The following is a 26,831-nucleotide window of genomic DNA, read 5'->3' as shown; positions in this document are numbered from 1 at the left end:
ATACTTTAGTGTTGAAGAGAATACTCACAGCTCAAAAACACTCACTTTAAAGCTTTGTACGTGTGAATAAACTTCGCACCATTGATTTTAGAAAGTTTTACTATAAAACACATATTTTATGGATTTTCATACCGTTTATAAGATTATATAATTAATATATTTACTATCTAGTATAAGAAAATGCATTAATTTATTTTTTATAATTGCATAACACAAGCCTAATGATGTTTTTTTTTATTCAGAAGTGGAAAGATGGAAAATTGTTTTAATTAAATATGTACTTAAGTTAAAAGTTGCAAGATTCAGAGGGGTCAGGGGGGATTCAGAGGGCCTGTTGGGAAAACGTGTTAATACATTAACTAGGTAGGCAAAGAGATACTAAAGACTGTACAGCATAGAGAAAACTGTGACTTCAGCAAAATGTGTCAAGACATTAATATGCATTTGCCATTGACGTATTTTCCCAAAATAACTCCACAATAAAAACTTCAGTGCATCATAGCACTGTTACTCTGTATTAAAACTTATCCTTGTTTTGTTATCTTAAATCTGCCACGAATATACATTTCCAGATGTACTACAATGAAATCTATTATTCTATAGTAACTAATTCGTAGCGTCTATAACAAATCGTTGTAGAATAACCCTAATCAGTAAAAGAGGCACTCTACATATAAAAGGGTGTTGTGTAAGTCCATTTCCATTATTATCAAGCTGCGTGGTAGCTAAAATATTGTAAACAAAACTTAACCTGAGCTAAAGCATAAGAAAAAAGATTGTAGTCAGCTGTAGCCTTGATAAGCTGTTAGTGGCATTGGCAAGGCGGCATTCTATAGAGTGTAGTTCAAGGTTGACAATCATTACCATTCAGGACAATAATAATAGCATAATGCAACCTGGTAACGCGGAGAAGAAAAATGCTCGATACGTTGCTGATTCTGTTAAATATTTTTGAAACTACTCAACAAAATGTTTGAACTGTTTTCTGGAGCAGTGATATAATTTTAAGAAAATGCTATTTTTAAATTCAAAATATGGATGGTTTCAAGTAGTGTATATCGATTTATTATATTTTCCCACTTCCCACTCAATAGTAAAGATTATAGAATTTGTATTGCTACTGATTGAACACCCCTGATATAACTGGTCAAATTCACTAAATATTTTGTAATGAATAAGTGCACACCTGACATTTTGAATGTTATGATGAAAACGAGCTTCATATATACCGGTACTGCATGTAAAAATTATCTAGCTTTTTATTTTTTTGTAGATTTTTAACTAATAAATTACCAAATTATTCATGTGTATTTTAGCTCAGCTAAGGCAACGGCTTCGATGTTCCCCCAGTCTCAATGTTCTAAATCGCTGATTTCGCTTGGTCATAGTTAAAGTGCACTACAAGCACCGTGAATGCTTCGCTGAAACGGTGCGGAAGCTGCGCGTTATTTTCTGCCGAGATTTTGCACCAAATGAGTCATCTGTCCGGAGATGTATTTCTAAGTTCGAAGAAATTGTCACAGTTTTGGACATTAAGGGACCAGTTCGAAGTCGGGCAGGTCGCTTCACGCTTCCTTGAAAATATTGAGGCTGTACATGATAGTGTAGAGGACAACGCAAGAACATCGATTCGTCGGCGTAGTCAACAGTTAGGCCTAGCTCGGAGCACAGTACAAAGCATTCTTGTAAAGATCTTCCCTTACAAAATTCAACTCACACAAGAGATCAAGCCAAGAGATCCCGTAAAACGGATTGAATTTGCAAACTGGGTGGTTGGAAATCAAGATGAAAATGACATGTTTTCAAAAACTTTGCTGTTCAGCGAAGACGCACACATTCATCTAAGCAAGATCGTGCTAGTTAACACCGTGCGACTACTTTCTTTGGTCACATTTAAAGTAGCTTGTTTTCGCCAATAATCCTCAAACAATCCAAGACCTGAAGGAGGAAATTATTCGTGCCATTAATGGAATTCAACAGGAAGTGTGTGAAAAAGTGATGGAAAACTTTGTCAAGAGATGTCGGGCTTGTCAGCAGGTAAAAGTAAGTCAGCACTTACGAGACATAATATTACATTACTAATCGGAGATACTATGCTTTAAGATTCATGTTTCATATTGTAAATTTAGCGTGAAAATATATGGTTTATTAACATTTAAAATCCGGCTTTCTTATTGGGACACCCTTTATATCTTGTTCTTGGTTATCCCAGCAATAAAAAGAAATTTGTACCTTTTTAAATGAAGGTATAGTATGTGTCTGCAATGCCTATCTGTGATATATTTTCCTGATGTGTATACAATACCTTCAGTAATGGCACACCACTTTGAGCAAAAAAACGTATGAACTCAGATAACTAATATCAAGTCTATATAATGTATCTATTTATTTTCGTTTTGAGGCTTGTGCTACTAGTAAGTTGTGAAAGATTACCTTTTGAAAACTTTATTGTTGTCCTATTAGGCATCAATCACCAAAAGCAGAAATTTGCATATAAAACACACTTATCTGGGACCTTAACCTCTAAAGCTCACTGTTAGGTTCCCACCATCCCACTACTGTGGTATTAACCATACTCCGTTTGTAGCTGTTTACACAGATGCAAGCGTTTACGATATATAATATCAGCGTTGACTCTACGTTTTTAATTTTTATATGTTTTCCGCTAATAAATTCCATCTTAAATTTTGTTACGTACATAAAACAGTTTAAAACGGTTGAAACAATTTACTAATTTTTATGAGCTTATGACCAACTGTGTAAACCTACGTATACAAAGGAATCTTAATTAAAAATTATATTTTCATCATTCAACCCAGCCTAAAAAATAACATATTATTTTTTTTGCTTATTGGTTTGAAACAAACAAAGTGCTAAACATTAAGGAACATATTAACTGATGTTAATCGATATGTCTGTAAAATTAATTTATTTTCATTGTATCATTTAGACATTTAGTAAAACAACGTCCCTCGTGGAAGCAAATTAAAAATAAAAATAAAAATACTAACTGAGCCCGATATTTATACTGGATTTGGTTCTTGGTGTGAATGAACGTTCATAATTAATTAATTTGAAAATTTCAACGTTCAACTACCTCACATCGATGACCCCTAGAGATATTTATTTTTTCTTCAAAAAGTCCTTTGTTGGTGGTTTAAGGTTAATCGTAAAGTATATTTTGTAGTTCTTTCTTGAATGTACATAGTAAATGAAATGAATAAATTCTTGATTATTGATTCTTCTTGATTCTTGATTCTCAACCAAGAGCAGATTATTATTCGAGGACAATGAATACAGACCGTTCACTAAAAACATGACAATGACTACTGGGTTAGGTTTTAAACCTTGGAAAGGCTTATAGGCGTCAAATGTAAGATTAGTAGAAAATCTATTAGAAAATTATAGTAGAAAACACTCTCAAGTGTCTACCGTGAACTACTTTTTTGGATACACATGGCGAGTGCACTAGTAAAAGACTGTTTCCAATAAAAATATCATATCAAGCTTTATGTTTTGCCTTGTTCATCACAAACGGTCTTAAGAGTAGCCTTGGAGCCTGATTGTAATCTGCCTGGTTTCTAAAATAAGTTGTTAATCACCCTATTGTAAAAATAAAATTAAGTGTTAAAACCAGTTCTTCTTTAAGCTTCCCACTATAGTTTTACAAACAAGTTTGGTTGTATTTTGTTACGAATCTTTGATTATTTATTGAAACTGCAATATAGTTGTATTCCTATTAGAGATTTAGTTTGGATTACTTGCGTTATATCTCAAATAAATTCTATCAAACAGATTAGCTATTTCTGCAATCATTTTGGCAATAATTACAGATTGTGCGAAGGTCGAACCACGCCCCTCTCCTTATGTACTGTCATTAAATGAACTTGCTTGAGGCAGACTGTAATAGGTTTAAAAATACTGCGGAGAATGCATAGAGTAATCAGTAATGTCTTGAGTTGGTAAGTCCACAGAGTGAAATTACGAACTCGTAAAAGACAAAATCTTATTGCAATACGCTTTCTTATGTATAAGGCACTTAGAAGTGTGTAATCATTAGTGTAGAATTTAGATACTTTGAGTTGATCTCTAAAAATTCCTGAGGCTGTTTTAAAGTTTTCATATTTAGTTGCGTCTAAGTGCGCTGGTGTTGACAAAATATTTCCTCTGTTTAAAGTACCTTTCACCATAGACTAACCAATATATGTAGACTTTTTTCTCTTTTTTCGTGTCTAGTTCATGTTCGTTGACACTGATCGCTAGTGTCAACGAAATTTTGTTTCTATTATTTTAGGGTTAATTCCATGATTTGTGCGTTAATAGATCGTTTTATTTGGTTAAACGAGGTTTTAAATTACTGGGACATCAAGAAACAAATTGTAAACAAAACACGACCTCTACAGTGCACAAGACAGAAAGGGAGTGGTTTTATTTATGCTTTTACAGAGTCTAAAGATGACAGTTGTTTTAGCGTTTTGAAATTTTGATTTTTAACGGGGATTTTCCCATAAAAACCCATAAGAAACCGGAAAAATCGAATTTTCTCAAAAATGGCCCGAACGATTTTGATAAAAATTTAGTATGTTGTAGCCCTTTATATTCTGAAAAAAATTGTACAAATCCCATTTCTCTAAAAATTACGGTTCAAAAGTTATGGTAAATTATGTTATTTTCCCATAAAAACCCCATAAAATGACGAAAAATAGGATTTTAGAAAAGAATTCGGTTTTTATTTGACATATATTATGGTCCTTACAATTTTGATAGTTTTTTCAATTTTTTTGAAATTTTGATTTTTAATGGGGATTTTCCCATAAAACAACATAAAATAACGGAAAAATAGGATTTTCCCAAAAACGGCAAAGACCGAACGATTTTGATAAAAATTTAGTATGTTATAGTCCTTTATATTCTAAACAAAATTGTACAAATCCCATTTCATTAAAAATTACGGTTCAAAAGTTATTGAAAATTATGTTATTTTCCCATAAAAACCCCTATAAAATAACGGAAAAATCGGATTTTCACAAAAATGGCCCGAAATATTTTGATAAAAATTTAGTACGTTATAGTCCTTTAAATTCTGATTAAAATTGTACTAATCCCATTTCCGTATATTTACTCTCACCGCTTACACATAATAAAGGCTGTTGACAAACTTATGGGAGAAAGTATGTGTCAGAATGCTGATACCGTTTATTTCTATATTTGCTTTAAAGGTATATCTGCAGTCATTTTCCATGTAAGTTTAGGGGTCTGGAATCGAATTGTAACCCTTGGTAAATAATCCTATGAGGGAAATCATGCAAAGTAGTTATTATATTAATGGCATAAAAATTATAAATTTGGAAAACTATGGTTAAAGAATGATGTTAATAAGAATAAAAACAATGTCTTAAAATCTGTTAAGTTAGAAAATTCACACAAACATATATATTTTAAATGTACCTCGAGACAGGAAGATGTTTTAATGCAAGTATCGTAGTGTCGTCTCTTGTTTTACTGTCCACCAGTTGTCAGGCAGACTTGCCTTGCCTTCTTGGTACAACAATTACATACATTCCTAACGTACAACGAATGACGAGAAATATATCATGGTCGTGTCTCGTGTCGGGTCACTGGTTGAAACAGTTGTACGAATGGACAAGCTTTTCATTATATTTCCTAGGTATTTTTTAAATGAGGGTCACCACAATTAAAATTTGTCCTGCAAATGAGGTTAGGTTAGTGTCTTCTTAGATTAGGTATGGTTATTTCCCTCACGATATTAAGGTAAACAATTAATTTATATTGATTGCATGTGTAATACATAGGCTACTAATTAACATCACCTTAAATTGGATCGGAAGAATTTCAATGTCAGACCCCATTAGAAAAGACGCAATTTTTCTGTTTTATGAAAACCTGCAGATAAATTACAAATAATTAATTTTGATTTCGAAGCAACTTTTCATAATTTGTATTTGATATTGGTGTGATGGGGTGCGAATGTTGTAGAAGTTGGAGCTCGGAGCTTTCGTCATGGAAGACTGTAGGTTCAAATCATACCAATCGCAAATGGCTTTTTGGAAATGCCGCAACCCTGTGGTTCGGAGGCCAGATTTGCATTTAAAAGCATAATGGATTAAGGAGATGTAATTTTTCTATGTATTGAGAATCTCGCTACACTGTAAGCCATAAGATATATCTCTATAAATGATACAATTTTGTTTGATTAGGCTAATTCGTCGTTATCAGATTGTATAGAAGTCTTTAGTCTAGAATCCAGACTGACAGATCCCTCAAATGACAAAAGTAGGTAATTTCGTCTATCACAATCATGCATAGGAGTTATTTCTTCGTCAATCACTTTAGGCAAAGGTGTAAATAGCAAAAGCAGAAAAAGCAAACACACGTTGACTGATGGTTCAAGGAGAATAGTACTAAGTACATAGAGTAACAAGAACACTCTAGTAATCGTATCATGTAGACAAATCGGTTACTCTTTGATCTGTGGCAAGAAACTATCTAAAACCTAAATCATGGTACAATATGTTATAAAAATAGCCAGACCCGTTCAAAAGACTCGACCGAGTTGAAATCGCTGTCATAGTGGGATGATTTTAAGAAAACAACAATTGGTTTATTGACTAGTATATTTAGTCACAAAGGGCTTAAATTTTGAATTATAAGCGTGATTTTACTATGAAATAATGGAAAATCTAATTTTGTCATAGATGTCCCGAACGATTTTGATTAAAATGTTGTGTTATAGTTCTTTTAACTTTCAACAAAACGATACAACCCCCATCACTGTAAAAATTACAGTTCAAAAGTTATTGTTTATTATTTTATTTCTCCATAAAACACCAATTAATTTGTTTTTAATCTGATTAAAAAAAAGTTCGTCAAATTTTAATTTTAATTTAGCATGTTAAAGACTAGTTCTTTCAACTCTAAATAACAGTATATAGCCCCATCGCTTTAAAAATTGCTGTTAAAAAGTTATAGCCACTTTTGTGAGTTTACCCATAAAATATCATAGTTACTCCCATCACTTACCCATGATAAAGGTTGTTGACAAGCTAATGGGAGAAAGTATGTATCAGATTGCTGATACAGTTTTTTTTATTTATACGAAAATCTATCACTGTTATTTACATGCAATATGTATTACTCCACCAATCACAATAACAAATGAAATAAACGTTTATAATGACACTATCAACTTTATTATCTTTCTACTTTCTTTGGCAAAATCAGTAAACGAATTTTACAACTCATAGAATCCAGCCAATTCTTTAACAAAACGCATGTATGTATGTATTGTGAAAACACAAGTTTTGCAGCAATTATGATGGAAATGAAATATATTGGATTTAATAAGTTTTAGTAATGGTTTAGGTTAGCCTTAGTTTAGTTAAGACTCTATTAGTTTTTTATAATTTTAGTTTAGTCGAATAAAAACCGATTGCTATAAACTTTCGATTTAGTCTACGATCATAATTTTTACCTACATTAATGACATAAACTACATATATCTTGCCTTTATCTTTTATCATGACAAGGAACTTTAAGGTACACCCTCGTCATAAGAGTTATCATTGTTGATTTGCCTTATCAGAAAGATTAGTGCATTCCGTAACTGTTATAGGTCCTAAATAAAAAATATTTATAAAGCGTTCATTATAAATGCACACGTAATACCTACTATTACACAAAGCAATTTTTGATGCTATAACTTCTCACCAAAACAATGTATACAGATGCAGCGGACGAACCACAGACAAGTCCTCTGCAAACGCTGGGAATCTTTAATTTATAAATTAGTTTAAATAAACTAAACAGTTAAAAATATGAACAGTAAAAAAACCTTTTAATAACAATTTTAAAGATTTAATGAGTTAGGAAACCCCTTTTTGTATTTGAAGACTCTCGCTCTCTCAAATAGATAAGTACTTCACGTAGTTCATTTTCTGATTTATCAGTCATTGAAGTAAAAGTTTCGAAGTGAAATGTGGGAGAGGTGTAAATACCAGCTGATAGAGTCCTTGTTTTTTTGGGAGGGGTGGTTTCTTTAGCTATCCCGTATTGTTGTGTATGATATTAGTTTACATTGCTAAACTTTCCAGTTTTTCATTTTCTTATTATGTCATTAGTCAGAAACAGTCATATCATTTACTACGAGTATAATATATTGTGCAAGATAATTATTTTTAAGTTCCATTGATTCCTACGCTTAAATTAAGCGTTAATTGTGGCCATTTTAAAGAGTGTATTGTTGGAAATCAATCGCTTCTGTACAATCTTTTTACAATACATGCTAATAGCTGATTATTTTTATTCTAACGATTGAATTTGAAGTAATTATGTTTTGATAGGCGTTCAAATAACAATGGTGTCTTGGTTTCAAACAATGATCTTTATGAGATACTTCTTTGTTCTTTCTGTTTTATCATACCAAGTTTCTATATAATTAATACGCTACATGAAACTTTGTCGGTTGATCTCCTCCGCCATTTCTTAACCGATTTTATCCATTGACGTCTCATTGGAAAGAGCGTGTCGCGTAGATTTGCAAATTGGCCTTACAATTTTTAAAAAGTCCCTTGGGCTCTGCCCCAGTGGCTTTGAAAGTTCCCATGTTATCCTTATGAAGAACATGAAAATTAAATTTTGATCAGCTGTATAATTTAATTGCTGTTATTTATTTTTCGATTCAAAGTCCTTTAAACTCATCGGAAATTATGATGACTTTTATTTGTTTTTAAATAACTACTTTACTTCTTTGCAATTGCTCGATTTTGAGCAACGTGTTTACTAGTAATATAATAAATAGGCTAACCAATTGATAACTTTTTAATCGTAATTTTTGTGATGTTTTGGTCTACTCTATGTGTCTTTGACGATTGAGATGTCCATTGCATCCACCTTATTCAAGAATGAAATATGTCTACGTCCAAGTGTTATTTATTACATTCTTTAGACTTAGACTCTTGGGTCTTCCAAAAACAATATATGTAAAAGTGAAATAAATAATCCTTATATAGTATTGAAAATTATTTTAAAATATAAAACATGTTCTGTAATCCATCAAACTAATTTTTAAAGATAAAATACCCACAATAATGAAATACACAATCTAATCAAGTATTTTTGTCTACCTCCTTTCAGTCTCTTGTCAAAGTCGTGGCTTGTGTCTATATCCATGGAGTAGGAGATGGACAACCGACTTTGGTCGACCGACTAACCGACTAACCGATAAGAACCTAACAAAGATACGACCGACCTAGGCCGATCGTCGACACCTACTGGCGCTCGTCGAGAACAAACCCGTTCACGATGCGATTTTGAACAAGCGCCATTGAAAACAGCATCGAGCCGAGTAGACTACCTTGAGGTATACAGTACTTAAACGCCTTCGAGCAATGTCAACTTTTATATAAGTACATTATAAATTGACTATTTGGTTTTTAATCTATAAATAGTTTGTAATCAGAATGTCACCGATTCCATACTGAGAGAGGTCGGTTTAAACGGTTCCAAATTGAATCCAGCTGTGCTTAATCATTGGAATTTTAATTGATATTTGTGGTTCAAGAAACAGCTGTTATCTGTAACAAAACTATATTATATAGGCTATATATATTCAATTTGAGCTACACATTAATTTACGTCAGTATTTATCAGTGAAATGAGCCGTGAAACTAAGGGAAACTGTCATAGCTGTGTCGTTCTCACCTTTCCCTTATGGCCCTTCCCTAGGGCTCTCAAAGTTAACACGAAAAGCTCATGAAAATATATTTTATTAATTTGTTTACATGGAAACTGATCGAGTGACTAAATCTGTAATAGTATATTTCGTACCTAGGGCCAAAAATGAGGTTTTGCCGGCTCTATATCATATTTGAGTTCGAGACGAAGTCGAGGACTTGACACGATCGAGAGCTGCAAACCCCTTTCTTGTGGTACAGTACGAACACTATTTTTCGCCACACTATAGAAAATAGAGAAAAAATAAACAATAAATGCTCACTTTTATAGACAACATAATTAAAACTTTAAGGTCATGTGAAGAAACGTGAAGGTCATGTATCAGCAGAAATAATAATAAATAGTTGCTAGGCAGTGGTGACAACAAAACAAGTCTATTGCAATGCAATTTATAGATACTGTTTATTTAATATACATTAATGTTTTAAGAAAATAATTATAAAGTTGATTTTTGGCCCTAGGGATGTAAAAACCTGCTCGGCCCCCAAATGACGATGACAGCTAGCATGGACAGCAAACTTAGCTTTATGCGTTCAATTGACGTTTAATTGTAAAACAGCTTAAAACATCATAGTGTGGTAAAAATTAGTTTTGTTTATAAATGGTCAAATAGTTTTACGTTACACTTTTGTAAAGTGGTGAAAACAAAGCAAATTCATTATTTTGTAAAATAATGTGGTGAGTTTTTTTATTCTGAAATCATGCCATTGATAATATAAAAAATATGTAAAACTCTGCCATTGTATGTGATACTACCAACTTGTGTAGCAGATTCTATGAGGTTATCTAAAAATGTTGGGCTGATATTTCAAAAGAACGAGTAAGCTTCTATTAGTTAAACATTAGTGTATCTTGTAATTTCTTTTTCATTCAGAATCTTCTTTATGACGAGTAACATACATTTTGGAACAAAAACACATTTAAAAAATCGATAAAATGGTAGTATTTTTGACCTTTTTACGTTGGCCTACGCCCTACGTACCGTACCCCATTGAACAGACCAAAATATTTTGGATTAGGGTTGCTGAACATTAAGCTTCTTTCCCAATGCATCCTTATTTAAAAACTTTACGGACATTGAAAACAGTAATTGTAAAGTTTGTTCAACGCACATTTAACAAAGAAATAAAAATATTCTACAATCCTTCACATGAGCCTAACCATTAAAGTACAACAATAAATTGAAAGTAATATGACAATTATAGCGCCAGTGTGGAAGAAATAGTCATCTTAATCAAACGGAAGGGAAGAAAAAATTGTCCAAAAATAAAATATCTAATTTTATTAATTTTGTTTTACACTGAATTCCTTTTGTTAAATAACCAAATTCTGCCTTCCATTAAATAACCGGTAAATTTAAACAAGTTCCAAACTTATAATTTTAAATCATAAAACCTTATATGGCGTTACAAAGTCAATTGGTTCTATATTTTCTTAGTAATGAATTTATTACTTAAAACTAACTGCAATAGCTAATATTGACCTGGCAATTTTAGTTCATAGTTGTGTTAGTATAATGGTAATTATTGGAATCAAACAAGTAAATTGTAGGCTTAATTCAAATAGTAGATCATGATTTGGTTCGATGTAGTGAATAAACAGTAAAAGAAAAGCTCTTACTTTTACTACCTACTTTTTAAATGTTAAAAAATATAATCAATAGTTGATCAACAGTCACAATTTTGAGATTAAAAGTCAAAATGTCTGTTTGAAATATTATCACTAAAATGTTATGGATTTTAGTCTATGTATAATTTTCCCATTCAATACGTAACAAGGAGCTATTTCAAAAATAACCCAGCGATAGTTTAATGGCCCCAAATTTGGCTCTGTTGAAGACCCTTGTAGTATCTTTTAGATAGTAACTCCTAAGTGTTTTCGGCTGTTCAACTGGAAGAAACGGAATTATAAGCATTACTTGTGGCTTGTACGGACATAAGTCCCTAAAAAAATCTCAAATGTAAAACAATTTTTTTTTATGAATAAATGAATTTATTTCTATTGAGTACAAACTTATTACATATATTGAAAGTGTTTGGAAATTGACTGGCCGCTTTTCAAGTAGTGTGGCCAGTTAAAACAAATAAATAAAATAATAAATTATAACAGATTTTGAGTCTAGCATCATGCATTGGTAAAAGGTCATAGCCGGTAAATGGTGGGTGGAAGCTTTAACGCCTTGACAACATTGGCCCAACGGGAACTTGTATTCTTTGGCCCTACAGAGGAAAGAATCGTTGGGCCCCTGTTAGTAGGAGGTTTGAAATTCAATTCAAAGCTCAGAATATTTTTACTAGCAAACTTTTAACATTCATGCTATCACCTTCCTTACCTTAACACTTAATATAACAATAAACTACCTTATTATATTTTTTATCAACGCACGCGGACTTTCTAAGCATTAATAAAATTAATCTTAGTTAAATTCTATCGTGTCATAAATGATATGTCTATATGTAAGTTTGTCATTCCAGCAGGCTGACTAATGGACCAAGTGACTTGAAGTTTTGCACAAATATAGATCGTCTATTGAGGAGTTGAATAGGCATTTTCCATTTTGATAGATTTAACTAAGATCTTTAAAACTTTTAGGACAGGGTTTGAAAGTAAATTATTCAGTTTTCTTCATGCAACAAGTTTCCATTTCGAGAAAATTATTTATTTTTTGATTGAGTTCGCAAACCAGAAAATCCGGTTATAGAAACGTAGTGTTATAAAGTTTAAAAATGTATTAAAAATTTGGTTTTTAAAATTATTTAGGGGTTCCTACCCTTAAACACAAAAATTACCAATTTTCATTACAGCCATCCTATAGAAATTAAAGCTAACAGTTTTGTATATTGTAGCATTGTTATACAATTTATGGTTACGGAGAAAATTCCAAAACTGTCCCGTGTATATGTAATGATTTTATATTAAAAATTCCCGTTTTCCCCTTACGGAGACATTGAAAAATGTTGTAATTTTATTGTTTACAGATTTCCATAAATAATAAACCCCATTCCTATGCCGAGGCATTGGCCATTTTATGATAAATATAGCCTAATAAAATTTTATCAAATAAAACTGTCATACAGAATAGTAAATGACAATTTTACAGTCATTGATAGACAAGAACATTGGCTATATATACATTGGTTATACTGTATATGTGGGTATTTGGTTTTTTGCTCGAAAAAGTAGCCACCTGTAAGTAGGCTACCCAATGATTTAAGACAAATCCAAGATGGCGGCATCTAACCTTAGGTATACTAACACCCATGTTGTATAACCTCACTTTAGGTGTACCCACGTGGTCTAACCATACTTTTACCCACGTGGTCTAACCACACTTTTACCCACGTGGTCTAACCACACTTTTACCCACGTGGTCTAACCTTACTTTTTATTTTTGTGACTAACCTCACATTCCCGCCAACTCCTGCTAAGAGACACCTATGTTAACATTTCATGGATGGTTTGTATTTTTGTGATGACGTGTAATCTGAATAATGTTATTCTCTAGTAACTTGCTGTGTATAAGCTATTGATCCCAGAGGTTTTCGGGTTCGAATCTTACCAGTCAATAAATGTCTCATTTCCTGTTGGGGTGATATGTTGATTTTCGGTGTTGTATTGTACTTAACTGTTTGTATATGAACTATTGATCCCAGAGGTTTTCGGGTTCGAATCTTACCAGTCAATAAATGTCTCATTTCCGGTTGGGGTGATATGTTGATTTTCGGTGTTGTATTGTACTTAACTGTTTGTATATGAACTATTGATCCCAGAGGTTTTCGGGTTCGAATCTTACCAGTCAATAAATGTCTCATTTCCGGTTGGGGTGATATGTTGATTTTCGGTGTTGTATTGTACTTAACTGTTTGTATATGAACCTTTGGCCCCAGAGGTTTTCGGGTTCAAATCCTACCAGTCATTAAACTTTCATTTCCGGTTAAGGATGATATGTTGATTTTCGGTGTTTTGTTGTAGTCTCTTGTCTGTGTATGAGCTTTTGATCCCAGAGGTTTGTGGGTTTGAATCCTATCAGTCGCGAAATATTTCATTTCCGGTTAAGGGTGATATGTTTATTTTCGGTATCGTGCTGTATTGTAGTCTCCTGTCTGTGTATGCGCCTTTGATCCCAGAGGTTTACGGGTTCGAATCCTACCATTCACTAAACGTTTAATTTCTGGTTGGGGTGATATGTTGATTTTCGGTGTTGTATTGTAGTACCCAAGTTTTACCTTAGTTTATATATTATATCATATATTATATGTCATGTATTGTATTCAATCTTGACGTTTGCTATACAATGTAAAAACTGTCTTAAAGCAATAAAAAACTATTATTATTATAGTTAACTGTTTGTATATGAACTTTAGGTCCCAGTGGTTTGCGGGGTTGAATCCTACTAGGCACCAAATGTTCATTTCCGTTTTGGATGATATGTTGATTTTCGGTGTTTTATTGTAATCTCCTGTCTGTGTATGAGCCTTTTAATCCCAGAGGTTTGCGGATTGAATCCTACCAGTCACCATATGTTTCACTTCTGGTAGGGATGATATTTTGTATTTTTTGTATGGTATTGAGAGTTAAGCGTGAACCTTTGATACCAGAGGTTGCAGGTTCGAGCAGCCACCGATTGTATAATTTCTGGTTCGGGTAATATTTTGATATGGTATTGAGAGTTAAGTGTCTGAGTGTGGACCTTCGATCCCAGAGGTTCTGGGTTTGAATCTTACTAGTCACCAAACGTCTAATTTCTGGTCAGGATGATATACTGATTTTTGGTGTCGTATTGTAGTATCCTGTCTGTGTATGAGCCTAAGGTTACGGGTTTGAATCCTACCAGTCACCAATCGTCTCTTTTCCGATCATGTTTATATTCTGTGTGGTATAATATAGGGAGCTTAGTGGTCTAGTGTGAGCCTTTAGAGACTAGGTCCTGGGTTTGAATCTTACTAGTTACTGATGAGAGTAATATAATAGCTGTTAATGCATATTCCTACGTAATTAATGTTACCTAACCTCACTTTCTTTCCAAGATCGTAATGCATACGTATATTATTGTAACATAATTTCACTTTTTGTATTATACCAAAACAAGTCTATTAACTCATATTTGTGACACTAGGGTGGTAGTATTGATGATTTTTTTATAATTTGCTTTGGGTTATTTCTATTTGATTTAATGATGTATTGAATAACATGAAAAAACATCTACAGAACACCTGATAAAAAACGATTCTATAGTAATGATAACCTTATTTAAATGATTTAATCAAGGACAATTTCTACTGACTTAACTGTATTTCTGTAACTTATAACTTAATCCTTGATTAGCTAGAATAACTGACACTACAACAGATGCAATCGTCAACAATTAGTGGGGTTATAAACAGACAGTGATAGGATGATATTTATAGCTGGAGATACGTCACTTCCGTAGGGTTGAAGAGTGTGTTTTGCATGTTTTGTTTCTTTGTGTTGATGGCTACAAATCTAAAGTACAATTACATTTTAGTGCAAAATTCAGCTGATTGTAACTTTTTCAAAGTATTGTTTGTGTAGTTAAAGTAATATTTATGTAGCGAAAGTAATGTTTATGTCAGGAATAGTCAGCTGATCACTGTTTTTGGTGTACGGAAATTAAGATTTTCGAAGATCTCAGCTGAAAAGGGCTATTATCGAATACAGAGTCATGAAAAGTTATTATATGTGTTTTTAACATTCCTTTTGAAGTATCATAAATTTGGTAATAGATATGCAAATTTTCCCTTTTATAGTTCTAACACACGTTATTTTGTGACTTAGCCCATTACGTATCTACCTATATTTAGCTTCAACGTTGCACAACAAATCTGACAACAGTATTTGTGACTAACAGAGCTCAGACTTTTATGTTTCAGCGTAATTATGTGACTCAGCATTTTGTGTATTGTCACTGTAAGCTTGAGTTTGTATTGAGTGAAATACTGTATTATAAACCTTATGATAAAATATCAGCAAGACAAAATAAAACCAGTAATTGACATTTCCCACTCTTTATATAAATATTCATCTAATGTTAGTTAGACAAGATTGATGACCGTATAGTGTCTTGTATTGCATATGAAAATAGATTTTGTTCAATATATGGAGATAAAAAAGCATCAAAACGAAGTTTTATAGTGGCTATTTTACAATTAATATTGCTGTGTTTCTGAATACAGCTTATCATCCACTATCCACCAGTCAATGTTTTTTTTTATATTTAACATTTGTTAATTTCTATTAAAAGCTAAAGTTAATGTATTGATATTTTGTGTTATCGACCTATCAACATCAATAAAAACAGTTTGTAGCTAAAATAGCTACACTATTTAATAAATATTATCAATTTATAGTGTTTTGGAAATAATTATTGGCTATATTTTGTAAAATCATGTTATAAGTAGCAAATTGAAACAACTGTTTCTATTATACTATTTGTAGCTTTCACAAGTGATGCGCGCGCATACCTATGCGTCCCCTACCAAGGGGAGCCCATCTGCCACCTAGGGGGAACCCCATCCTAAGAATAGATGGCACACATCCTGTGCCACCCCTAGCGTGTATATACACAGTTTACTGTGTTTTTCCTCATTCTCATTGAGGAGCTTGATCGTGACGGACGTGTTTTTGCTCTTGTTCCTTTTGTGTTGTGCCAGGAGCTTACTTGTACCATACGTAAGTTGACTCTTTATTTCTTAGACCTACTTTTTAAATACTTGCAACATGTTGGAAAAAACAGTTACTTTGGATAATGTAGTAAAACCTGTGACATTCTTACATAAAGATGAGACCTATGTAAATAAATTTAGATTGTATGGGAGTAAAACAGTATTTAAATTTTCAAATCCTCCCCCTAACACAAGTGAAATTGACTGGCTAAGACAAGGTTTTGGTCAAATCGTTAGAGAAATGAAAGAGAAAGCATTTGAAAATGATCAACTGGGGTTTACTCTACAAAGTCTTAACTTGAAATCTAAGGAACCTGGCTATGTAAATTTTCGGCCGGCTAGTGAAATTAATGAGGACGTATTGTGGCAAATTTTTGGGGGTATTGTACAGTCAAACTCTGAAACAATCAAATCGACAGACACCTTTAAAGTAGAGTGCACTCGAATTAACCTCCCTGTGGGATCTGGAAGATTAGGTAGGGTTCGCCCGGGTATGTACAATACTTTTGAAGAGGAGTGTAAAGCAAGGAAAGGAATTGTTGTCATTAATAATAAGGACAACTTGTGTCTCCCTAGAGCTTTGGTGGTGGCTATAGCTAAAGTAACAAATGATCCAGACTATAATCTGATTTGTAAAGATCGTAGGCAGAGACAAACTGATAGAGCACAAGAGCTCATTCGTCGTGCTAGAGTAGATATGCCCAAGAATGGTGCAGGTATTCCAGAACTAGAAAAATTTCAGGGGTTTTTAACAAACTACAAAATTGTTGTGTACAACTATGACAGCAAAGGTCGTGATGTCTACTTTGAGGGAAATGTAGAGAACCCCAAGTTGAAAATTAACTTGTTGTTTCACAATGGTCATTACAATGTAATTAACAGTTTGACTGCTGCATTTGCATGTGCATACTTTTGTGAAGCTTGCCATGTCCCCTACGACCATAAAAAAGAGCATCGGTGCTCAAACATCTGCTCACAGTGCCAATCTATTTCACCTCCTTGTGTAGTGGAGAATGGTGGTATTCTGTGCCCTAAATGTAACATGACCTATCGAAACCAGGAATGTTTTATTGCACATGAAATTGATAGATGTAAAAATGTAAAGAAATGTCTCGATTGTGGGAAACTGGTTCGGGTTAGAGATCGGTCCAAGCCTCATAAATGTGGTGAGGTATACTGTAAACCTTGTAGTTCATTTGAAGACCCTAACCACAAATGTTATATGAAACCTGACACGAGAAAGCCTAAGTCAAAAGATTTTCTGTTTATTTTCTTTGACTTGGAAACTCGCCAAGATGAGTCCCTCCCCTCAGATTCAGACGCTAAGGTCCATAAAGTAAATTTGTGTGTGTCCCAACAGTTTTGCCACGAGTGTGTTGACGGAAAGTGTTGCAAAACATGTGAAAACCGTACAAGAATCTTTAAATCCAATCCAGTTGATCAGTTCATGAACTATGTGATGCAAGTTCGCAAAACTTTCAAAGACGTATGTGTCATTGCTCACAATGGACAGGGCTTTGATTTTCAATTTTTGCTCAAGTATGTGCTGGAGGATACAAAGTTCACTCCGAAACTTGTAATGCGGGGAACCAAGGTCATTTTGATGGAGATTGACAATGTGAGGTTTATTGACTCTCTTAGTTATTTCCCTATGCCTCTAGCTGCACTGCCCAAGGCCTTTGATTTGCCTCCAGAAAAGAAGAAAGGCTATTTCCCACACCTCTTCAACACCCTAGAGAATCAAAATTATGTAGGAAATATACCAGCAAAGGAGTTTTACTGCCCAGAATCTATGTTTGAAAAATCACACAATGATTTTGAAAAATGGTATAATGATCAGGTTGCAAACCACTTTACATTTGACTTTAAAAAAGAAATCCTCGAGTACTGTGTATCAGACGTTGAAATCCTAGCCCAAGCTTGTTTAAAGTTTCGCTCAATTTTTCTGCAAGAGTGTAATGTTGATCCGTTTCTCGAGGCTGTGACCATTGCCAGCGCATGCAATTTAGCCTTCCGTCGGAATTTTTTGAAACCTAAAACAATTGGTTTGATCCCAAAGAACGGGTATAGGCTTACAGACGCTCAGTCGGCTATTGCATTACAGTGGCTATCATGGGAAGAGGAGAAACGTGGAGTTAGAATTGAACACGCTGGTCGTGGAAAAGAGGTCAAGATCAATAAAATGAAAGTAGACGGGTTTGACGGTCAAAATATTTATGAATTTCAAGGCTGCTACTGGCACGGATGCCCTAAATGCTTTCCCTATGATCGTGATATTGCGTTAAAGGAGGACCCTTCTGACTCACTCCATTTGCGATATGAACGGACTAAATCTAAAATAGCAAAGTTGGGCGATAACGTTGTACAAATGTGGGAATGTGAATTTAGAAAGTTAAAAGAGACAGAAAACCTGAAACACCTAGAAAAGTTGCCAATCCTCAACAATTTACCCTTGAACCCGAGGCAAGCATTTTTTGGGGGGAGAACCGGCAATGCCAAAACCTATCACAAATGTGCTGATGGGGAAACCATTGAATACGTTGATGTATGCTCTCTCTATCCATGGGTATGTAAATATGGCAAGTACCCTGTAGGCCATCCAACGATCTATGTAGGAGACAGAGAGTGTAGACAGAGAGGTCTTAATGTCGAAGGCCTATTAAAGTGCAAAGTACTCCCACCACGCGATCTTTACCATCCTGTGCTCCCAGCCAAAATGAATAACAAGTTAATGTTTGTTTTGTGTGCAACTTGTGGAGAAACTCAAAATCAAAATAATTGTGTATGTAAAACAGAGGAAAGGGTTATAACAGGAACCTGGACAATGGATGAAATTCGAAAAGCAGTAGAAAAAGGCTATATTATCCTGGAAATGTTTGAACTATGGGAGTATAAGGTAGCAACATATGAGAATGGGGGCTTGTTTACTGATTTTATAAATAAATTCCTAAAAATGAAACAGGAAGCATCTGGGTACCCGGGCTGGTGTGAAACAGATGAGGACAAAAACAAGTACATTGAGGACTATTTTAAGAAAGAGGGTGTCCAACTAGAAAAAGACAAAATTGTAAAAAATGGTGGCTTGAGGTCTTTGGCTAAACTAATGCTCAACAGTTTCTGGGGAAAATTTGGCCAACGAGAAAACCAGACTAAAGCTACAATCGTTAGGGATCCAAAAACACTATTTAAGATGTTTTCAAGTCCTGAAATAGATGTAAATAGAGTACAGATTGTCAATGACGAGGTCGTTGTTGTTAGCTGGGAGTATATTGAGGAGGTTGGGGAGCCATTGAGAAATGTAAATGTTGTGTTGGCAGCTTACACAACTGCCCAAGCGAGATTGAAGCTCTATGAGCATCTAGATTCCCTGGGTGGTCAAGTATTGTATTACGATACTGATTCTGTACTATATGTATATAAGGGTAGTTTGTATAGAGTTCCCACGGGAGATTATCTAGGGGAAATGACCGATGAGTTGACCGAGTATGGACCTGGGTCATACATTACAGAATTTGTATCTGGAGGTCCAAAGACCTATGCATACCTTGTCTGGTCAACCAATAAACAAACATTGATTCCCGTTTGTAAAATTAAAGGTCTCACTCTCAATATGAAAACCTCAAAAACAGTTAACTTTGACAAATTAAAAGAAATGGTATTGAGTGAGGTAAATATGACTTTGGAAATTGCAGAAAACAGAATAAGAAGAACCAAAGAAAGAGATATAATTTCCATAACAGAATGCAAAGTATTTAAAATCACAGGTCCTAAAAGAAAGTTTGAAGGAGAGTATGGAACCTTGCCATTTGGTTATAGTAAGGCTCCTAGAGTACAGTAAACAAGTATTGAGTGCAAAACCTTGTCACTATGCAAAGCTCCTAGAGACTAACAGATTTCTTTGTAATTAAAATTCTATATCCTTAAATCTAAAAAAAAAACAGTGCCAGTAAAGCATCCTGAAAAAAATCATTCAGTTAATGGTATAAAATGACATGTCCTAAAGAGTAAATATGTAATTGAGTCTATTCTCTCCCTTGATGGCTAATGTAAGGACAGAGAGCAGCATTGAGGCGTTCAGATCTGGTGCTACTCCATGGTGTGTATGTGGGAGTGTACATTGAGGCGTTCAGATCTCAAAGGACCTGAGCTACTCCTTGTGCATGTGTGAATGATGGTCACTGGCGCGGCTGACTAAAAGGCCCGTAAACCATGTGTGAAGGTCACTGGCGCGGCTGACTAAAAGGCCCGTAAACCATGTGTGAAGGTCACTGGCGTGGCTGACTAAAAGGCCCGTAAACCATGTGTGAAGGGGTGAGCGTCATTTGGAAAGCCTCAGTAGCTCTCAAATGTCCAAACCTAAAGCAAGTTCAAGATGTAAATTTGTAAATAAGCTTCATAAATAAGGGAGAGGGCGTTATACGGTGTCAACCAGGTAATCTGGACTGGCTGTATAACGCTTAACCTGGTTTCACACAGTGAAAGGATAGTCTCAAACCCTATCCAATATGAAGCTTTTATGATTTGTTATCATAGTTTATACAGACAAAAAATCTCCAATACCTTCAAAAGATCTTGGAATCCACAACTTTACAAGTAAAATAGGACAATGTCATTTCATATCAAGATGTAAGTAGTAATTTTGTAGATGATCATCTACTAGAGATGTTCTTTATTAAAAAACGGATTATAATTCGAGGTGTTTCCTTGTGTGTATGTGTGTGAGTATACTCGCCCAACAGGCAGGCTTAAAACCCATAAGTCCAGTGGCCGGAGGTTGACCTAAAAATCGTAAAACATTGCGTCATCCTCCATGTCACCTAATTTCCCTCTTACCTCAGACTATAATCTGACAAAAATTAGAATATCTCTGTTATTCTTAGTAAATGAAATGTCGTAGGCTAAAATGAACGGTTCGCCTAGTAAATGGCCTGATGACTTTTAAAATGAACGGGTTGACAGAGACAAAAAAAAAACATATGAAAGTAAAATATCCTTTGTCAGTGGAAAAAGGGTTAATTGAAAGGCTTCACTAAGTAAATAGCCCTTTACATTAGTCAAAGGACCAAAAAACTAGGATGTGGCAAATCTGTAATAATTTTCATCATAGGCTGCAGTGGTTGAAACAGCCTTCCCCCAGAGGTTAGGACTCTTGGTGATGCTCTGGGTTAACAAAAAGAACGCGCTGGGACCCTACGGCCTAGCCTAACAGCTTACCGTGGTGTGGAAACTGGGTCACCTTAAATTATTTTGTTGAAGTTATGAAATAGACTACTATAGAATGCGTGACTTAAGATTGAAGTTCAACTCAGAAAGATAACAACATACATTTTAAAACTACACATTTTCGGTCATCTTAGTGGTTTCTCTTAACCCAAAGGTTTTTGAGTTGTTTTCCGATTATGTAGCCTACAGTTAATATTTTTATCAATCAAAATTAGAAGAAAAGTGTATTTTTATATGGCATTTTAGGGGTTTTAAGGAAAATTTAATTTGTAATGCATAATATCATTGTAAATCCCCTCTAATGTTAGTTTTATAAATAATGTACCTATATGACATATTTGTAATTTAAGTTAACTAAGTACAGAGTGAAAAAAGTCTTGGGGCAGGTTATAAAAAATAGAGACTAGCTTACAAAAATTTGTACTGTACAAAGTTACTGGACAATAAAATGATGCTAACATGTAATTTAGTTATATGCTACCTCCGAAGGGAACGGCCCACTAGGAGTCAGAAGGAATTCATAAAATAGTGACACCACTATGTATTAACCTAAATATGAGTGAAGAATGAGTAATCATAATATTCCTTTTAACAAGACGTGTGTTGTGGCTCATTAATTCCTATAAATAAGATGTGAAACATTCCCAGAAAATGACATACATTTACATTCATTTAGGCCAGGTAACAGTTCCAGGCCTTATTATACATGTAATAGTTGAAAACCATAATTCAGTCCGAGTCCTCAGTAATTCATGCCATGTTACTGCAGGCGACGGTGTCGCCTCTGGTGGTGTATACCAAGATTGGTCATACACCACCAGAGGCGACACCGTCGCCTGCAGTAACATGGCATGAATTACTGAGGACTCGGACTGAATTATGGTTTTCAACTATTACATGTATAATAAGGCCTGGAACTGTTACCTGGCCTAAATGAATGTAAATGTATGTCATTTTCTGGGAATGTTTCACATCTTATTTATAGAAATTAATGAGCCACAACACACGTCTTGTTAAAAGGAATATTATGATTACTCATTCTTCACTCATATTTAGGTTAATACATAGTGGTGTCACTATTTTATGAATTCCTTCTGACTCCTAGTGGGCCGTTCCCTTCGGAGGTAGCATATAACTAAATTACATGTTAGCATCATTTTATTGTCCAGTAACTTTGTACAGTACAAATTTTTGTAAGCTAGTCTCTATTTTTTATAACCTGCCCCAAGACTTTTTTCACTCTGTACTTAGTTAACTTAAATTACAAATATGTCATATAGGTACATTATTTATAAAACTAACATTAGAGGGGATTTACAATGATATTATGCATTACAAATTAAATTTTCCTTAAAACCCCTAAAATGCCATATAACAATACACTTTTCTTCTAATTTTGATTGATAAAAATATTAACTGTAGGCTACATAATCGGAAAACAACTCAAAAACCTTTGGGTTAAGAGAAACCACTAAGATGACCGAAAATGTGTAGTTTTAAAATGTATGTTGTTATCTTTCTGAGTTGAACTTCAATCTTAAGTCACGCATTCTATAGTAGTCTATTTCATAACTTCAACAAAATAATTTAAGGTGACCCAGTTTCCACACCACGGTAAGCTGTTAGGCTAGGCCGTAGGGTCCCAGCGCGTTCTTTTTGTTAACCCAGAGCATCACCAAGAGTCCTAACCTCTGGGGGAAGGCTGTTTCAACCATTGCAGCCTATGATGAAAATTATTACAGATTTGCCACATCCTAGTTTTTTGGTCCTTTGACTAATGTAAAGGGCTATTTACTTAGTGAAGCCTTTCAATTAACCCTTTTTCCACTGACAAAGGATATTTTACTTTCATATGTTTTTTTTTTGTCTCTGTCAACCCGTTCATTTTAAAAGTCATCAGGCCATTTACTAGGCGAACCGTTCATTTTAGCCTACGACATTTCATTTACTAAGAATAACAGAGATATTCTAATTTTTGTCAGATTATAGTCTGAGGTAAGAGGGAAATTAGGTGACATGGAGGATGACGCAATGTTTTACGATTTTTAGGTCAACCTCCGGCCACTGGACTTATGGGTTTTAAGCCTGCCTGTTGGGCGAGTATACTCACACACATACACACAAGGAAACACCTCGAATTATAATCCGTTTTTTAATAAAGAACATCTCTAGTAGATGATCATCTACAAAATTACTACTTACATCTTGATATGAAATGACATTGTCCTATTTTACTTGTAAAGTTGTGGATTCCAAGATCTTTTGAAGGTATTGGAGATTTTTTGTCTGTATAAACTATGATAACAAATCATAAAAGCTTCATATTGGATAGGGTTTGAGACTATCCTTTCACTGTGTGAAACCAGGTTAAGCGTTATACAGCCAGTCCAGATTACCTGGTTGACACCGTATAACGCCCTCTCCCTTATTTATGAAGCTTATTTACAAATTTACATCTTGAACTTGCTTTAGGTTTGGACATTTGAGAGCTACTGAGGCTTTCCAAATGACGCTCACCCCTTCACACATGGTTTACGGGCCTTTTAGTCAGCCACGCCAGTGACCTTCACACATGGTTTACGGGCCTTTTAGTCAGCCGCGCCAGTGACCTTCACACATGGTTTACGGGCCTTTTAGTCAGCCGCGCCAGTGACCATCATTCACACATGCACAAGGAGTAGCTCAGGTCCTTTGAGATCTGAACGCCTCAATGTACACTCCCACATACACACCATGGAGTAGCACCAGATCTGAACGCCTCAATGCTGCTCTCTGTCCTTACATTAGCCATCAAGGGAGAGAATAGACTCAATTACATATTTACTCTTTAGGACATGTCATTTTATACCATTAACTGAATGATTTTTTTCAGGATGCTTTACTGGCACTGTTTTTTTTTAGATTTAAGGATATAGAATTTTAATTACAAAGAAATCTGTTAGTCTCTAGGAGCTTTGCATAGTGACAAGGTTTTGCACTCAATACTTGTTTACTGTACTCTAGGAGCCTTACTATAACCAAATGGCAAGGTTCCATACTCTCCTTCAAACTTTCTTTTAGGACCTGTGATTTTAAATACTTTGCATTCTGTTATGGAAATTATATCTCTTTCTTTGGTTCTTCTTATTCTGTTTTCTGCAATTTCCAAAGTCATATTTACCTCACTCAATACCATTTCTTTTAATTTGTCAAAGTTAACTGTTTTTGAGGTTTTCATATTGAGAGTGAGACCTTTAATTTTACAAACGGGAATCAATGTTTGTTTATTGGTTGACCAGACAAGGTATGCATAGGTCTTTGGACCTCCAGATACAAATTCTGTAATGTATGACCCAGGTCCATACTCGGTCAACTCATCGGTCATTTCCCCTAGATAATCTCCCGTGGGAACTCTATACAAACTACCCTTATATACATATAGTACAGAATCAGTATCGTAATACAATACTTGACCACCCAGGGAATCTAGATGCTCATAGAGCTTCAATCTCGCTTGGGCAGTTGTGTAAGCTGCCAGCACAACATTTACATTTCTCAATGGCTCCCCAACCTCCTCAATATACTCCCAGCTAACAACAACGACCTCGTCATTGACAATCTGTACTCTATTTACATCTATTTCAGGACTTGAAAACATCTTAAATAGTGTTTTTGGATCCCTAACGATTGTAGCTTTAGTCTGGTTTTCTCGTTGGCCAAATTTTCCCCAGAAACTGTTGAGCATTAGTTTAGCCAAAGACCTCAAGCCACCATTTTTTACAATTTTGTCTTTTTCTAGTTGGACACCCTCTTTCTTAAAATAGTCCTCAATGTACTTGTTTTTGTCCTCATCTGTTTCACACCAGCCCGGGTACCCAGATGCTTCCTGTTTCATTTTTAGGAATTTATTTATAAAATCAGTAAACAAGCCCCCATTCTCATATGTTGCTACCTTATACTCCCATAGTTCAAACATTTCCAGGATAATATAGCCTTTTTCTACTGCTTTTCGAATTTCATCCATTGTCCAGGTTCCTGTTATAACCCTTTCCTCTGTTTTACATACACAATTATTTTGATTTTGAATTTCTCCACAAGTTGCACACAAAACAAACATTAACTTGTTATTCATTTTGGCTGGGAGCACAGGATGGTAAAGATCGCGTGGTGGGAGTACTTTGCACTTTAATAGGCCTTCGACATTAAGACCTCTCTGTCTACACTCTCTGTCTCCTACATAGATCGTTGGATGGCCTACAGGGTACTTGCCATATTTACATACCCATGGATAGAGAGAGCATACATCAACGTATTCAATGGTTTCCCCATCAGCACATTTGTGATAGGTTTTGGCATTGCCGGTTCTCCCCCCAAAAAATGCTTGCCTCGGGTTCAAGGGTAAATTGTTGAGGATTGGCAACTTTTCTAGGTGTTTCAGGTTTTCTGTCTCTTTTAACTTTCTAAATTCACATTCCCACATTTGTACAACGTTATCGCCCAACTTTGCTATTTTAGATTTAGTCCGTTCATATCGCAAATGGAGTGAGTCAGAAGGGTCCTCCTTTAACGCAATATCACGATCATAGGGAAAGCATTTAGGGCATCCGTGCCAGTAGCAGCCTTGAAATTCATAAATATTTTGACCGTCAAACCCGTCTACTTTCATTTTATTGATCTTGACCTCTTTTCCACGACCAGCGTGTTCAATTCTAACTCCACGTTTCTCCTCTTCCCATGATAGCCACTGTAATGCAATAGCCGACTGAGCGTCTGTAAGCCTATACCCGTTCTTTGGGATCAAACCAATTGTTTTAGGTTTCAAAAAATTCCGACGGAAGGCTAAATTGCATGCGCTGGCAATGGTCACAGCCTCGAGAAACGGATCAACATTACACTCTTGCAGAAAAATTGAGCGAAACTTTAAACAAGCTTGGGCTAGGATTTCAACGTCTGATACACAGTACTCGAGGATTTCTTTTTTAAAGTCAAATGTAAAGTGGTTTGCAACCTGATCATTATACCATTTTTCAAAATCATTGTGTGATTTTTCAAACATAGATTCTGGGCAGTAAAACTCCTTTGCTGGTATATTTCCTACATAATTTTGATTCTCTAGGGTGTTGAAGAGGTGTGGGAAATAGCCTTTCTTCTTTTCTGGAGGCAAATCAAAGGCCTTGGGCAGTGCAGCTAGAG

The 26,831-nt window shown here is 34.8% G+C and overlaps 1 protein-coding gene across 4 annotated transcripts in view; it reads right to left on the bottom strand.

Annotated features, from left to right (window-relative positions):
• The window catches only part of LOC129001311 (putative inorganic phosphate cotransporter), a 73,717-nt gene that overhangs the window by 24,518 nt on the left and 22,368 nt on the right, over positions 1–26,831 (bottom strand). Inside the window, exon 1 of one of the 4 annotated variants that reach the window (XM_054428563.1) lies at positions 9,144–9,277. The exons of 2 other annotated variants lie outside the window; for them this stretch is intronic. In XM_054428563.1, the coding sequence (XP_054284538.1) occupies positions 9,144–9,189 (46 nt within the window). In that variant the 5' untranslated portion in view covers positions 9,190–9,277. Of the gene's footprint in view, positions 1–2,433; positions 2,531–9,143; positions 9,278–26,831 lie in introns of those variants that run through there. One more of the 4 variants, XM_054428565.1, reaches the window with a different exon arrangement.

Source organism: Macrosteles quadrilineatus, unplaced genomic scaffold, assembly GCF_028750875.1.
Source record: "Macrosteles quadrilineatus isolate MER2022 unplaced genomic scaffold, UCM_ALF_1.0 Scaffold_8__2_contigs__length_117827958, whole genome shotgun sequence".
NCBI lineage: Eukaryota > Metazoa > Arthropoda > Insecta > Hemiptera > Cicadellidae > Macrosteles > Macrosteles quadrilineatus.
This window is presented reverse-complemented; position numbering and strand designations above follow the sequence as displayed.